This window comes from Ailuropoda melanoleuca, chromosome 7 (genome assembly GCF_002007445.2).
Source record: "Ailuropoda melanoleuca isolate Jingjing chromosome 7, ASM200744v2, whole genome shotgun sequence".
Taxonomy (NCBI): Eukaryota; Metazoa; Chordata; class Mammalia; order Carnivora; family Ursidae; genus Ailuropoda; species Ailuropoda melanoleuca.
The window spans coordinates 67,139,149-67,154,146 of NC_048224.1; the positions used below are offsets into that span (position 1 = coordinate 67,139,149).

The 14,998-nt window shown below is 35.6% G+C and overlaps 1 protein-coding gene across 1 annotated transcript in view; it reads right to left on the reverse strand.

The window, feature by feature from the left end:
* LOC105239758 (phospholipid-transporting ATPase IB-like) overlaps positions 1-14,998 on the reverse strand; it is a 195,528-nt gene that overhangs the window by 101,248 nt on the left and 79,282 nt on the right. Inside the window, 3 exon segments of the mRNA XM_034663776.1 lie at positions 7,314-7,453; positions 8,930-9,014; positions 13,580-13,649. Of these exon segments, the coding sequence (XP_034519667.1) occupies positions 7,314-7,453; positions 8,930-9,014; positions 13,580-13,649 (295 nt within the window).

Here is a 14,998-nt window from a genome sequence, read left to right on the forward strand (position 1 = left end):
TGAATTTAAAATAAATAAAAATTAAAAAATAAGGGGATGCAGAAAGATACACATGCTAACATTAATATAAGATACCGGAGTAGCTATATTAATTTCAGACAAAACTGACCTCAGAATAAGGAAAATTATTAGGAATAAAAAAAGGCATTGCATAATAATAAAGGAGTCAGTTCTCTAAGAAGACATCATAATCCTCAGTGCACCTAACAACAGAGCATCAAAATATATTGGACAAGAACTCATGGAACAGCAAAGAGAACTAAATGAATGTACTATTGTAGGGGGAGACATCAATACTTTTCTGTCAATAATCAACAGATCCAACAGACAGAAAAATCAGTAAGGATATAATTGAACAGAACAGAGCCACCAATGCATTGCATCTAACTGACATTGACAGAATATTTGTTTAACACCAGACTACACTTTCTTCTCAAGCTCAATGAAACACTCATCAAGATAGACCATGTTCTAGGCCATAAAGCATACCTTAGCAAGTTTTTTGAAAAATAGAAATTATCGAAGTATGCTATCAGACCACAGTGGAATTAAACTAGAAATCAGTAATAGAAAGATAGCCAAAAAGCCCAAAATATCTGGAGATTAAGCAAAAAGACCTTTAAAAAAAAGAAACAAAAATGACTCAAGAGAAATTTAAAAATATGAACTAAAATAAAATAATAATGCAACTTACCAAAATTTGTGAGAATCTAACACTTACAAAGTTTCAAAATTTTTAAAAAACCCTCAGTAAATGTAGAACAGGGGAGACTTCTCCAACTTGGTAAAGAACATCTACTAAAAACCAATAGCGAACATACTTAATGGTGAGAAACTAGAGACTTTCCCTCCTTAAGACAGGGAACAAGGTAAGGAAGTCCCTCTTCCTACTCCTATTCAGCATCATACTGGAAGTTCTGGTTAGTACAATAAAATAAGGAAATAAAAGGTAAAAGGATTCGAAAGGAAGAAAAATGCCTTTGTTTGCACACATCATGACTGTTTACATATAAAATTTTAAGGAATTGACAAATGGAACTAACAAGTGATTATAGCAATGTTTTAGGATATGTGGTTAATACACAAAAGTCAATGAACAATTGGAACCTGAATTTAAAAAAATAATACCATTTACTTTAACATCAAAAAGGGATATATAAGTATAAATTTAACAAAATATTTACAAGATACATATGCATAAAACTACAAAACTCTGATGAAAGAAATCAGAGAAGACCAAAATGAATGGGGAGATATATCATGTTCATGGATAGGAAGACTCAAGACTCAGTATTGCTAAGATATTAGTCTTATCAATCATGGAAAGTTATTTTGTGGATATCAACAAACTGATTTCTAAAGTTTTTATTGAAAGGCAAAAGACCCAATTAGCCAAGAAAATACTGAAGAAGAACAAAATCAGGGGACTGACACTACCCGAATTCAAGAGTTATTATAAACTTACAGTAATCAAAATAGTATAGTACTGGTGAAAGTATAGACAAATGGGTCATTGGAACAAAATAGAAAACCCAGAAATAGACCCACACAAATACAGTCAATCTTTGACAAAGGAGCAAAGGCAATTCAATGGAGAAAAGATAGCCTTTTTCAACACATAGTGTTGGAACAACTGGACATGCACAATTCAAAAATAAAATGAATGCAGACGCTGACCTTACACTTTTCATAAAAATTAAGTCCAAATGGATTGTAGACCTAAATGTAAAATGCAAAACTATAAAACTACCAGAAGATAAAAGGAGAAAATCTAGGTAACCTTGGGTTTGTTGATTATTTTTTAGATACCAAAAGCATGATCCGTGAAAGAAAAAATTGACATTTAGACTTCATTAAAATTAAAAACATATTCCATGAAAAAGACTGTTAAGCTAATAATAAGACAAGTTACAAACAAGGAGAAAATATCTGATAAAGAACTTGCAACCAAATATGCAAGGAACACTTAAAACTCAACAGTAAGAAAATAAACAATCTGATTAAAAAATGGGCAAAAGGTCTAAGCAGACACCTCACCAAAGAAGATATACAGGTGTCACTAAGCATATGAAAACATCATATGTCATCAGAGAAATGCACACTAAAACAACAGTAAGATACCACTAAATGCCTATTAGAATGTCCAAATCCAAAACACTGACAGCACTAAATGCTGGCAAGCGATGTGGAGGAATAAGAACCCCTATTCATTGCTTGTGGGAACGTACGGCCATTTTGGAAGATAGTGTGGCAGTTTCTTATAAAGGTAAACATTGTCTTACCGCATGATTGGGCAACCATGCTTCTTGGTATTTACCTTAATGAGTTGAAGACATACCACAAAAAAACATAGACTTGAATATTTATAGCAGCTTATTCATAATTACCAGAACTTAAAAGCAACCACGATGCCTTTTAAAAAATATTTAAAAAGAAATGAGCCATTGGGGTGCCTGGGTGGCTCAGTCGGTTTAAGTGTCTGCCTTTGGCTCAGGTCATGATCTCCGGGTCCTGGGACTGAGCCCTGTGTTGGGCTTCCTGCTCATCAGGGAGTCTGCTTCTCCCTCTCCCTCTGCCCCTCTCCCCCCACTTGTGTTCTTTCTCGTTCTCTCTGCTCTCTCTCTCAAATAAATACAAAATTTTTTTTTTAAAAATGAGCCATCAAGTTATTAAAAGGCATGAAGGAATCTAAATGCATACTCCTAAGCGAAAGCAGCCAATCTGAAAAGGCTACACACTTATGATTACAGCTATATGACATACTAGAAAAGGCAAAACTATAGAGACAGTAAAAAAAAAGATCAGCGGTTGCCAGGGGTTCAGGAGGAAAGAGAGAAGAATGAATAGGTGAGCACAGGGGATTTTTAGGGCAGTGAAAATATTCTCTATGATACTGCAGTAGTAGATAGGACACACATTTGTCAAGACCCATAGAACTATACAAGAGTGAACCTTATTGTAAGCCATGGAGTTTAGTTAATAATAATGTATCGACATTGGCTCATCAATTATAACAAATGTACCACACTAATGCAAGATGTTAATCATAGCAGAAGCTCTGCAAGGGGAAGAGAGAAAGTATATGTGAACTATCTATATTCTTTTTTGGCTCGTTTTTTTTCTGAAAACCTAAAACTACTCAAAAACTCTAAAAAAAAGAATATATTAATTAAAAAATGGGGGCGCCTGGGTGGCACAGCGGTTAAGCGTCTGCCTTCGGCTCAGGGGCGTGATCCCGGCGTTATGGGATCGAGCCCCACGTCAGGCTCCTCTGCTGTGAGCCTGCTTCTTCCTCTCCCGCTCCCCCTGCTTGTGTTCCCTCTCTCACTGGCTGTCTCTATCTCTGTCAAATAAATAAATAAAATCTTTAAAAAAAAATGGCCAAAGGATATGAATAGACACTTCTCCAAAAGAAGATATACAAATAATAATTTTAAAAAAACACATGAAAAGATGCTCAATATCATTAATCATTAAAGAAACACAAATTGAAATCACAATGAGATACTGCTTCATACCCACGAGGGTGGTTATAATAAGTTACAGATGGTAACAAGTGTTGGCAAGGATGTGAAAAAATTGGAACCCTCATATACTGGTGGTAGGAATGTAAAATGGGCAGCCACTTTGGAAAACTAGTCTGAGAGCTTCTCAAATGGTTACACAGATTTGCCATATGACCTAACAATTTCACTCTCAGGTATATTCGTAAGATAAATTAAAGAATGTGTCCACGTGAAAACTTGTATGAATGCTTATGGAAGCATTATTTGCAAGAGCCAAGTGAAAACAACCCAAATGGCCTTCAACAGAAGAATGGATAAACAATCAGATATCTATACAATGGAATACTATTCGACATTGAAAAGTAATGAAATACTGGTACATGTTACAATATGGATGAATCCTGAAAATGTTAAGCTAAGTGAAAGAAGCAAGTCACTAAAGACCACATATTTTATTATTCTATTTATATGAAATATCCAGAGGAGGTGGATCTGTAGAGACTAAAAGTAAATTAGTGGCTGCAGAGGGCTGGGGGGGGAGAAAAGGAGGGTAACAAAGAGTGAATACTAATGGATATGGGGCTTGGGAGAGTATGTTGAAAATATTCCGTGTTCACTGTGGTGACAGTCTCACAGCTCTGTGAATATACTAAAAACTGTAGATTATGGGGCGCCTGGGTGGCACAGTCGTTAAGCATCTGCCTTCGGCTCAGGGCGTGATCCCAGCGTTATGGGATCGAGCCCCACATCAGGCTCCTCTGCTAGGAGCCTGCTTCTTCCTCTCCCACTCCCCCTGCTTGTGTTCCCTCTCTCGCTGGCTATCTCTCTCTCTGTCAAATAAACAAATAAAATATTTTTTAAAAAACTGTAGATTATACACTTTAAATGGAATTGTATGGTATGTGAATTATATCTCAATACAGCTGTTGTATTAAGAAAAAAAAAAGAAGGAATGCTTCAAAGTCTAATTCAATTAGCCAATATGTCAAATTTGTATTTTACCAATAGAGTGACCCTGGCAACAAGAAAGTTAATTACTTTAGCAATTATACTCTAAGTTGTGATGTACTTAATGACTATTGATACAAATGTAGACATTGTCTTTCTTACTCTTACCCAACAGGAAAGAAATTTAAATCTTATGAGTGTCCAAAGGAAAAATATTCAAGAGGTGAAGACGTGCTACTGGCCTCAAGAGCTAGGAAGAAGGTCAGAAAATACCTCCCTACAATTGAAAACAAGTAGCATCATAACAACGTACATGGAATTATATTTAAGAATCAATTTCACAGAACTAGTTGACCCTGACAGATCTTTGGTGTCAGATTCCAATACTTACCTAAAAGTCTGCGGAGAACAGCCATATAACTGTAATTAATACAACATCAGCTAGAACTGTGGAAATTAACACAAGTCACAAGGCAGAAGATTAGATGTTCTGGTAGCTAATGCAAAGTAAGAAAAATGACAATCAAAGGACAACTGGAAGGATGAGTTTTTCTAGGTGGCATACAGTTGTTCCAAGCCCAGAAAACTAGAATTGATGACATAGACTTAAGAAAAAAAGAAAAGAAAAAAGGGAAGAATCAAAATTCTTTTATGTTATTACAGCTTTAAAGATGAAACTTTAAAAAAAATCAAATTCCCTGTGATCAAAACCTATGTACACTTAACAGTCCTCTCATTTATCATTTGCCTCCCTACTGTGTCCATTTTTCATGAAGTACCCTTGAGTGGGGTACCTAGTTCCCAGGACAGGTCTCCCCTGACAGAGATGTAATGAATAGCAAGGTCTAGTCCTCAGCCCCACACAAATTCGGCCCACATGATTCAATACCCAGGAGCTCATTGCTCCTGGGTGAACTGGAAAACATCCTGTGGGGGAAAGGGAAGGGATGGTAGTAAGACACAAATGAATTTATTTGACGATTTTCAGTGTGACTTTAGTGTCACAGAGCCTCTCATTTGCATGGGTGACTCAGGCTAAAGAGATATCCAGTCACACTAAACAGACATTGAGTATTTTGATGCCTGTAATTTTAACCTCACAGGCATGGAGAGAAAATTCAGTGTTTTGTTAAATAGTACAATAGTACTTTGTTAAAGTGTCTAAAACTGATTAGATTGCCATTCAGACCTTCCAAGCACTGTATGCTGCTCATTACTCACTCTGACTATACAGATAACTTTAAATGTAATGTGGCACTCACCTAGGTCAAAAACCACCAAGACCAGATAGGAAAAACTGGCCCTTCTACCATTTATTAGTGCCCTTTGAAGTTTAAGGAAAAAAATACCAAGCAATCAACAGCAAGCCCTGCCAATTATACATAGTTATCTACCTCCCTTGGAAAACAGAGGAGTTTAAATATTCAACCTCAGTGTGGTGACTAATATAACAAAATAAAAATTATAAAATAAATAAATACATAAATAAATAAATATTCAACCTCAATATTTCATTCATCTATTCAACTAACACTTGTTGAACACCGACTGTGTGCCAGGCACTGTATATATGCTGGAGACTAGCATTCAGCCAATGAATGAACCAGTCAGCTTAAGGCCATGCCACTCCCTGACCTTGCCACCCACCTCCCATGACCTGGCAAAGGCAAACTTCCTTACTCTTTGACTTCCTTTCCACCTATGACTTCCAGATTAAAACTTAAAACCAAAATACAAAATATATCAGTTTGATTGAAAAAGGACTGTATGATCTTTCAAGTTTCAGAGGCCAATTTTCCTTTATTTATTCATTTATTTTTAAAATTTTATTTCAGAGAGAGAGAGAGCGTGACAGGGGAGTGGGGAGCAGAGGGAGTGGGCACGGTCAGCTCAGCACTGAGCATGGAGCCTGATGTGGGGCTTGACTTTTCATGGTCCTGAGATCATGACCTGGGCCAAAACCAAGAGTTAGAAGCTTACCCTATGATCCAGCAATTGCACTACTNATTGCACTACTGGGTGTTTACCCCAAAGATACAGATGTAGTGAAGAGAAGGGCCATATGCACCCCAATGTTCATAGCAGCATTGTCCACAATAGCTAAATTGTGGAAGGAACCGAGATGCCTTTCAACAGACGAATGGATTAAGAAGATGTGGTCCATATATATGATGGAATATCACTCAGCCATCAGAAAGGATGATTACCCAACATTTGCAGCAACATGGACGGGACTGGAGGAGATTATGCTAAGTGAAATAAGTCAAGCAGAGAAAGGCAATTATCATATGGTTTCACTCATTTATGTAACATAAGAAATAGGAAGATCGGTAGGAGAAGGAAGGGAAGAAGAAGGGGGGGTAAACAGAAGGGGGAATGAACCATGAGAGACTATGGACTCTGGGAAACAAACTGAGGGCTTCAGAGGGGACGGGGGTGGGGGACTGGGATAGGCTGGCAATGGGTATTAAGGAGGGCATATATTGCATGGTGCACTGGGTGTTATATGCAAATAATGAATCATGGAACTTTACATCAAAAACTAAGGATATACTGTAGGGTGACTAACATAACATAATAAAAAATTATTATTAAAAAAATAAATAAAAAATAAAATAAAATAGTAAGTCTCCCTTAAAAAAAAAAGGAAAAAAAAGAAGCTTAACCTAGTGAGCTACCCAGGCACCCCCAGAGGTCAGTTTTCAATTGCCCAGATTTCTTCCGTGAACCTCCCAGGAATATAAGGAAGATGAAGGTTACATAAATCAGTTAGTCCTCTCCCTGTGCTGTGTCAACATCAATAAGTATATGTTTTCACATATATAACTTGGCATGTAGAGTACATATCGGGTATGTTACCTTTTCAATATGATTATAACATTCTTCCAAACTCTGCATTCTGTCTTGGATAACTGTACTCGCTTTTTAATACTCCCTCAACCACTGCTGATAGTCTTTCTCAGTTAAATCTGCATAGGCAACACAGAGAGTTCTCAGCCCTGTAAGAAAGAATGGAATGTAAACTGATCAAGCCACCAACGATCAGGGAGGAGTACAGAATTTGAAAATAAAATCAAAAAGTATTGTAGAGATCATGGGAATGTGAAGTCCTTCACACAGCCTTACGTGATCTGTCTCTGGCCACTTTGCTGATCTTATCCCCCCCCCCCCTTCATTACTTATGGTCCTGACCCTGCTGATCCACTTGAACTTGTTCTGCTCTTGACCTGAAATACTTTCCCCTGGTGTTCTCCTTCTCTTCTTTCAATCTCTGCCTAACTCACCCAATAAAGATAGCACCCAATCATGCTTGTTCCCTTTAACCTATTTAATTTTTCTCCATAGCACTTATCACCCCCTGACATTATCTGTTATTGGCTAATTCCTTCAGGGTATGAGCTGTCTATGTTTTGTTCACTTCTGTCGTGGAAGCTTAGAACAGTGCATGGCACTCAATAAATACTCAATAACCATTTATTGAAGAAAGGAAAGAATGAATGAGGCTTTAGTTTTTCAATTTCAAAGTAAGCCAAATAATCATTAAAATAACAGAAAATTAATGTAAGTCCTACTTTGCAAAGAAAAAGTTTTAGAAATTATATTGTACTCTAATCATTCAAATAGTTGAGGATCCCCTAGAAATTAACTCTCCACAGATAAGCTATAGAAGTTGTTATTCTGTTTTGAGCTCCGTTACAATACAGTTCCTATATGCTTCTACCTGCCTACAGGTAACCTGCCTGCAGCTCACTTATATTTTAAGATGGCAGCAAAAGACCCAAAGAGCAACCTTGCAAAATATCCACACTTCCAGGCAGGACGCACATATCTGTAGGAAGCAGCAGCTTATAAACCAGAAGGACGAAGTGGGATACTGCTTCCAAGTATTATTAGCTTTACTTTTACATGATATTACACCTTGATTTTTTCAGAATTTCTATAAAGCTTTCAGTGAGTGCTGTTCTTATTCAAAACTCACTCATGGAATTATATTTCTTGAGATGGATGGCAAGTCAAAATCAGAAGGATAAGAAGAGAATGGTAGGAAAACATCAACTATGTCAGGTTTCTGAGTTATAGGCACAAAGTAATTCACTTCAAAATATACAACACATACTGGAAAAGCCTCTCTTTTTTTCTATTATGGGCCAAGTTCCTAGTACAACAAATAGAAACAGATAATGGATGTCTTTGAAGACACTGCTTTTGGAATAAAGGAAGAACTGCACAGTAAAAACATACTTTTCAATGTTTGCTGGTGGAGAGGGGAAGAAAGGAAGAATAATATCTCAACAGGGTGTGTTTGAGGAAACATTAAATTGTAAGCAGACAGAGGCCTTACAGAGTCACAATGGGTATGAGCTCCCTATGCCCACCTATGGGCCAAGCATCAGTGACATGCACTCAGGTTATAATTTCAGTGTTTAAGAATAGCATTTCAAAAAGAAACAAGATTCCAAACAGTTTTCACTTACCTTCTTTGGCAAAATATTCCAGATGGCTTAACGTCTCCTTCTTAAAGTGAGAATTTTCTGAAAGTCTCTCATAAATCACTGTATCCTATCCAAAAAAAAAAAAAGTTCTTGTGACCAACATCTTACCTAAGCCTGACCATCCAAACTCTAAATACTGCATTACACATTATAATTTTATTGTTCTATCTAATAGATATGAAGGAACTCCAGCAGCCCCAGGGAAGGCACAATTCCAAAAAGGATACATTACATACAGAGGAACAGAGATAACAGATTTCTCACTGAGATGATGCAAGTGATAAGCCAGTGAAGCACAAGCGGAAAAAAAAAATTTTTTTTAAATTGTCAGCCTAGAATCCTATATTGAGCAAAAAATTATTTCAAAATGAAGGTGAGAGGAAATAAAATTCTTTTCAGACACAAATAGTCTGAAAAAACTTATCGCCAACAGATCCATCCTATAAGATATGGTAAAGGGAATCCATCTGACAGAAGATTATAGCAAATGGAAATATGAGTCTGAAGAGCACTGAAAATGGTAATGACATGAGTCTGTGTGTGTGTGTGTGTGTGTGTGTGTGTGTATACACATATATATGGATATGGATAGATATACAGTATTTTTCTTGTTATATATTTTATTTAAAAAGGATAATTGCTTGAACAAACTTAACAATGTCGTGTGAAGTTTGTCACATTGTAAAATTAAAATGTCTGACAAAAGCACAAAGATTGGGAGGAGAGAGACAGAAGTTCAGAATTGTAATTCTTTTACTACCCATGAGATAGCATATTATCACTTGAAAACAGAATGTAATAAATTGAAGATGCCTACTATAAGGCCTTAAACAACCAGGAAAATGTTTTTAAAAAGGAAAGAAATTGGAATTAAAAAATACTCAAGTAATTCTTGAAATAAAGGAAAAAAGAACTGGGATAAATAAAAAATAAATTGCAGGATGATGTATTTCAACCTAGCTGTATCAATAAGCACATGTGTAAATGGTCTAAACATCCAGTTAAAAGGCAGAGATTTCCAGGATGAATACAAAACACACGAACCAACTACATGCTCCTAGAAGAATCACACTTCACATACAAAGACACAAATGGGTTAAAAGGAAGAAAAAGATATACCCTACCCAAAACTAGTCAAAAGTAGCCTGGAATGGCAATATTATAACCAGACAATAGAGATTGCAGAGTAAAGAAAACGGCCAGGGATAAGGAAAATCATTTTGGAATGACAGAAGGGTTGATTCAACAAGAGGAATTAGCAATTCTGAATGTTTATGCATCCAATAACATAGTTTCAAAATAAAGCTAAAACTAATAGAAGGAAATGCAATGAAGTAAAAACCAACAGAACTTCAAGATGAAAATCACAAATCCACAGCAACAGTCAATAGCACCCTCTCAATAATTGAAAGAACAAGTAGACAAAAAATCATGAAGGATATAGAAGATTTGAACAACACTATCAATCAATTTGACTTAACTGATAGTTATAAACTACTTTGCCAGAAAACAGCAGAATACTCGGGTTTTTTAGGTGCATGCAAAACATTTAACATTAGATAAGTCACAATGTGAGCCATAAGACAACTCTCAATAAAATTAAAAGGATTCAAGTCATATAAATTATGTTCTCTAATAATATGGAATTATGTTACAAATCAATTAAAGGAATATTTCTGCAAAATTCCTAAATATTTTAAAACAACCCACTTCAAAATAACCCATGAGTCAAAGAGGAAATCAAAAGAAAACTTAGAACATTAGAATATTTTGAACTGAACGAAGATGAAAATGCAGAACATTGATATTTGTGACATGCTGCTAAAGCAATGATTTGGAGGGTACTTATAGCACTAAACATTTGTATTAAAAAGAAAGGTCTCAAATCAAGTTCTGCCTTAAGAAGCTAGAAAAAGAATTGCAAATCAAACCACAAGTAGGCAAAAGAATGGGAATAATAAAGAGTAGAAATTAATGAACAGAAAACAGAAACAATTCAAGAAAAATCAAATCTGAAAACAATTTCTTCAGGAAGAGCAATAAAACCGATACCTAAAAAAATAAATAAATAAAACCAATAACTGTCTAGCTAGCCTACCCTCAGGTCAAGATGACTTTCTGGTAAATTCTAGCAAACATTTAAAGAACAAACAATATCAATTCTACACACACTTTTCCAGAAAACTGAAAAGGGAAGAGTACTCCCTGATAATTTCACAGGGTCAGCATTAAAAATCAAAGACATTACAAGAAAAGAAAATTTACAGTCACTATCCCTTTTGAAAGTAGATGCAAAAATTATAAATAAAACTTTAGGGAAGTGAATCCAACTATACATAAAAAGTATAACATATCATAACCAAATGGGGCTTATCTCAGGAATATGTTTAACATTAAAAAAACAATTCAATGTAATTTACCATATTAACAGGCTACCAAAAAATTATATTAGTATCTCAATCAAGGCAAGAAAACTATTTGACAAAATTTAACATCCATTACTGATTTTTAAAAATCTCAGCAAACTAGGAATAGGAAGAAATGTCCTTAATATGATAAAAAAGCATCTACAAAAAAAGTATAAAACTCATATGGAAATGCAAAGTTTCTAGAACATTCAAAACAACTTTGAAAAAGAATAAAGTTGGAGAATTAATGATATCTGATTTTAAGACTTATTATAAGGTGATATAATCAAGACACTGTGGTATTGGTATAAAGATAACAGAACAATGAGAGAAAACAAAAAGTCCAGAAATAGACCACATCACATATGAACAGTTCATTTTTGACAAAAGTGCAATGGCAGTTCAGTGAAGAACAAATAAACAGGTGCTGGAAAATTAGATATTCATTTGATGTAAAAAATGAACTTCTATTCATGTGTTACACCATATCCAAAAATCCCTCAAGATGGATCCCAGAAGTAAATGTAAAACCTAAAACTATAAAAGGAAGAGAAAACAGGAGGAAATCTTTGTGATCTTGAATTAGGCAAAGATTTGTTAGCTAGGACACTAAAAGCATGATCCATAAAGGAACAAACTGTTAAATTGGACTTCAACAAAATTAGAAATTTCTGTTCTTCAGAGACACTGTTAAGGGAATGAAAAGATAGGCCACAGATATTTACAGATCATGCATCTCATAAGGGACTTTTATCCAAAAGTTAACAAAGAACTCTCAAAACTCAACACAAAGAAACCCAAACAGTTATAAAAACAGGGCCAAATATTTAAACAGACATTTCACCAAAGAAAATAAGTGGATGCTGCTCAGAAAAGAGTTACTATAACAGGTCAGAGAAAGCTATCCTTAGAAAGACCTACTTACAAGGTTGGCTCTTGGCTGGCCTCTAAGGGACTTGGCTGGTATTCAATTCTCTGAGCTGATATAAACTTTCCCTGTGTGACACCCATGGGAAGCCTGCACATGGATTCCTCCAGGCTCTGCCTGTGTCTTTTTCTCTTATAATCTTGTCATGTATCCTTGCTACATTACTATAATACATCTTAGCCATGCATATAATCATGACTCCTTTTAGAGACCCACTAAAAACATATGGGTAGTCTTGGGAACCCCCAACACAGATGGCAAATAAGCACATGAAAAGATGTTCACTATCATTAGTCATGCATGGACATGTAAATTAAAATTGCAATGAGATACACACCTATAAGAATGGCTAAAATTAAAGAGACTAACCATGCCAAGTGTTGGTGACGATTGCTGGTAGGAATGTGACCACAGTTCGGTGGTTTCTTAAAAAGTTAAAATACACCTACCATTGATCTAGCCATTTTACTGCTAGATATTTACCAAAAAGAAATGAAACTATATGTCCATACAGGGACTTGTATGCAAATGTTTATAGGAGCATTGTTTGTAGTAGACAAAACTGCAAACAAAAAGTCCATTAACAGGTTATGGATATATCCATACAATAGAATACCACTCAGCAAGATGAAGAAATGAGCTATTTTTATGAGCTAAAGCATGAATGAATTTTAAAATGAGTAAAAGAAGCCAAAGAGCTATATATCCTATCTGACTTTATATAAAATTTAGTAAATGCAAATGAATCTATAGTGACAAAAAGCAGATTACTGTCAAAACTTATCAAAATGTACACTTTAAATATGTGCAGTTTATTTTATGTCACTTTTACCTGAATAAAGCTGTTTTTCTTTTAAGTGCCTATGGCTGTGAACAAATACATTAAGTGCTTAAAAAAAAAAAGATTTTACAAAGGTAAAGCCATTTCCTGAGATTCATCAAACCTAAGCACTTTGGATGGAAACTGGGATCAAAATTCCTGCTATAAACCCTTAGCCTCAATGATCTGATCATTAGTTCTCAGAGGAGCACTGAGTGACAACAAATTTTTCACTGACATTAAAACTTAATAAACACTCTGGTGTGAAACCACCATAAATTTCAAAAGGCTTGACTGTTGGGGAAGCTTTGTTTCAGACTACTCTGTTTCAGATTTGGATAATGCTATCAACAACCAATAGCAACAGCAGACACAAAGTAACACATTTTAAAATACTGTGAAGTTGCAAAAGGCTTCCTACAAGTTGTTGAAACAGAGGGAAGGAGTTAATATGAATAATGAATCCCTATACTTACAGCCCCTTTGCAGTAGAGCCGGATATTTCCTGTAGGAGTTCGGACAATTACAGACATCCTTTTTCTATTACTAAAACAATATGAAATGTATTATTAGCTCCTATGTTCCTCAGCACATGGTGCTAACACACACACACACACACACACACACACACACACACACACACACAAAATCAAAGTTAGGAGAATTCTCAAAGTCCTCAGCTGACCATTAGTGAAAAGGCCAACGTGTTTCTTGCCAGTCTCCGTTTCTGTTTTCTTTACCGATTTTCTTAACTGAGATTTTTTAAAAAGATTTTATTTATTTATTTGACAGAGAGAGAGAGAGAGCACAAGCAGGGGAAGCAGCAGGCTCCCCACAGAGCAGGGAGCCAGATGTGGGGCTCAATTCCAGGACCCTGGGATCATGACCTGAGCTAAAGTCAGATGCTTAACCAACTGAGCCACCCAGGTGCTCCTTAAAGTGAGATTCTAATACAAATGTTCACCTTTTACTACTATTATTTCTCAGTTACTCTCCTTTTCTTCCATGGAAATTTATCAGCACAAATATATATATGATATATATTACTTATATGTTATATTACATATAATATACATTATATATTGATATAATGCTTTACATTAATATTACTGTATTCATGTATTATATAATACATATATAACATACATTTACCATGTATTACACATATAAGACATACATTATATATACATGTAGCATATATAATATAATCTCTTAACAACCGATGAGGAAAGAGGAAAGAAGCCCTGGTCATGTATTTTTTGGTCCTCACATCTCTGTGAATTAGACCTTCCTGTCCCCACTCAGCTGCACAGAGATGTTAAACTGCTGGCTTGTTATTTTTATGCATAGTTCTGTCTGAACGTCCTCTGGATTTTTTTGAATTTGCTCTTATTTTTTATGATGGTAGGCAGAACTTAAACTCACTGCTTTTTATTCCTAATTTGGCAGCCCAAATAGGCTTAAAGATCTCCCCTCTCCACCTTATACCACACACTGCCAAAGTAAACTGGTCAAAATAGGTTGGTTTTTTTCCTTCTTTCTCATCTTGTTATTCCCCGACCGTAACCCTTGGATGGCTATCCATGGCCTATAACCACATTTTAAGAGACCCAAACAAACTTCCTGTAACTCAGCACCTTCTCAGATGACCGCCATATCTCACAACCCTATGTGTTGTACAGTCAAAGGAGGGTCCCAGAGAGTAGTCCTACACCTGAACACTTGAAGTAGAAAGTAGTTGTCAAAAGGGATAGGGACTAGCAATTGCTTTAACTACTTAGCTGTTAGAACACTACTAAAGGCAATTGAGTCATCTAAGTGTCACCTAGCTAGGAGCTCTTATTTTAAGGATAGGAAGCAAGTGCTCCAGTAGTAATGGTAATCAGATATTAAGT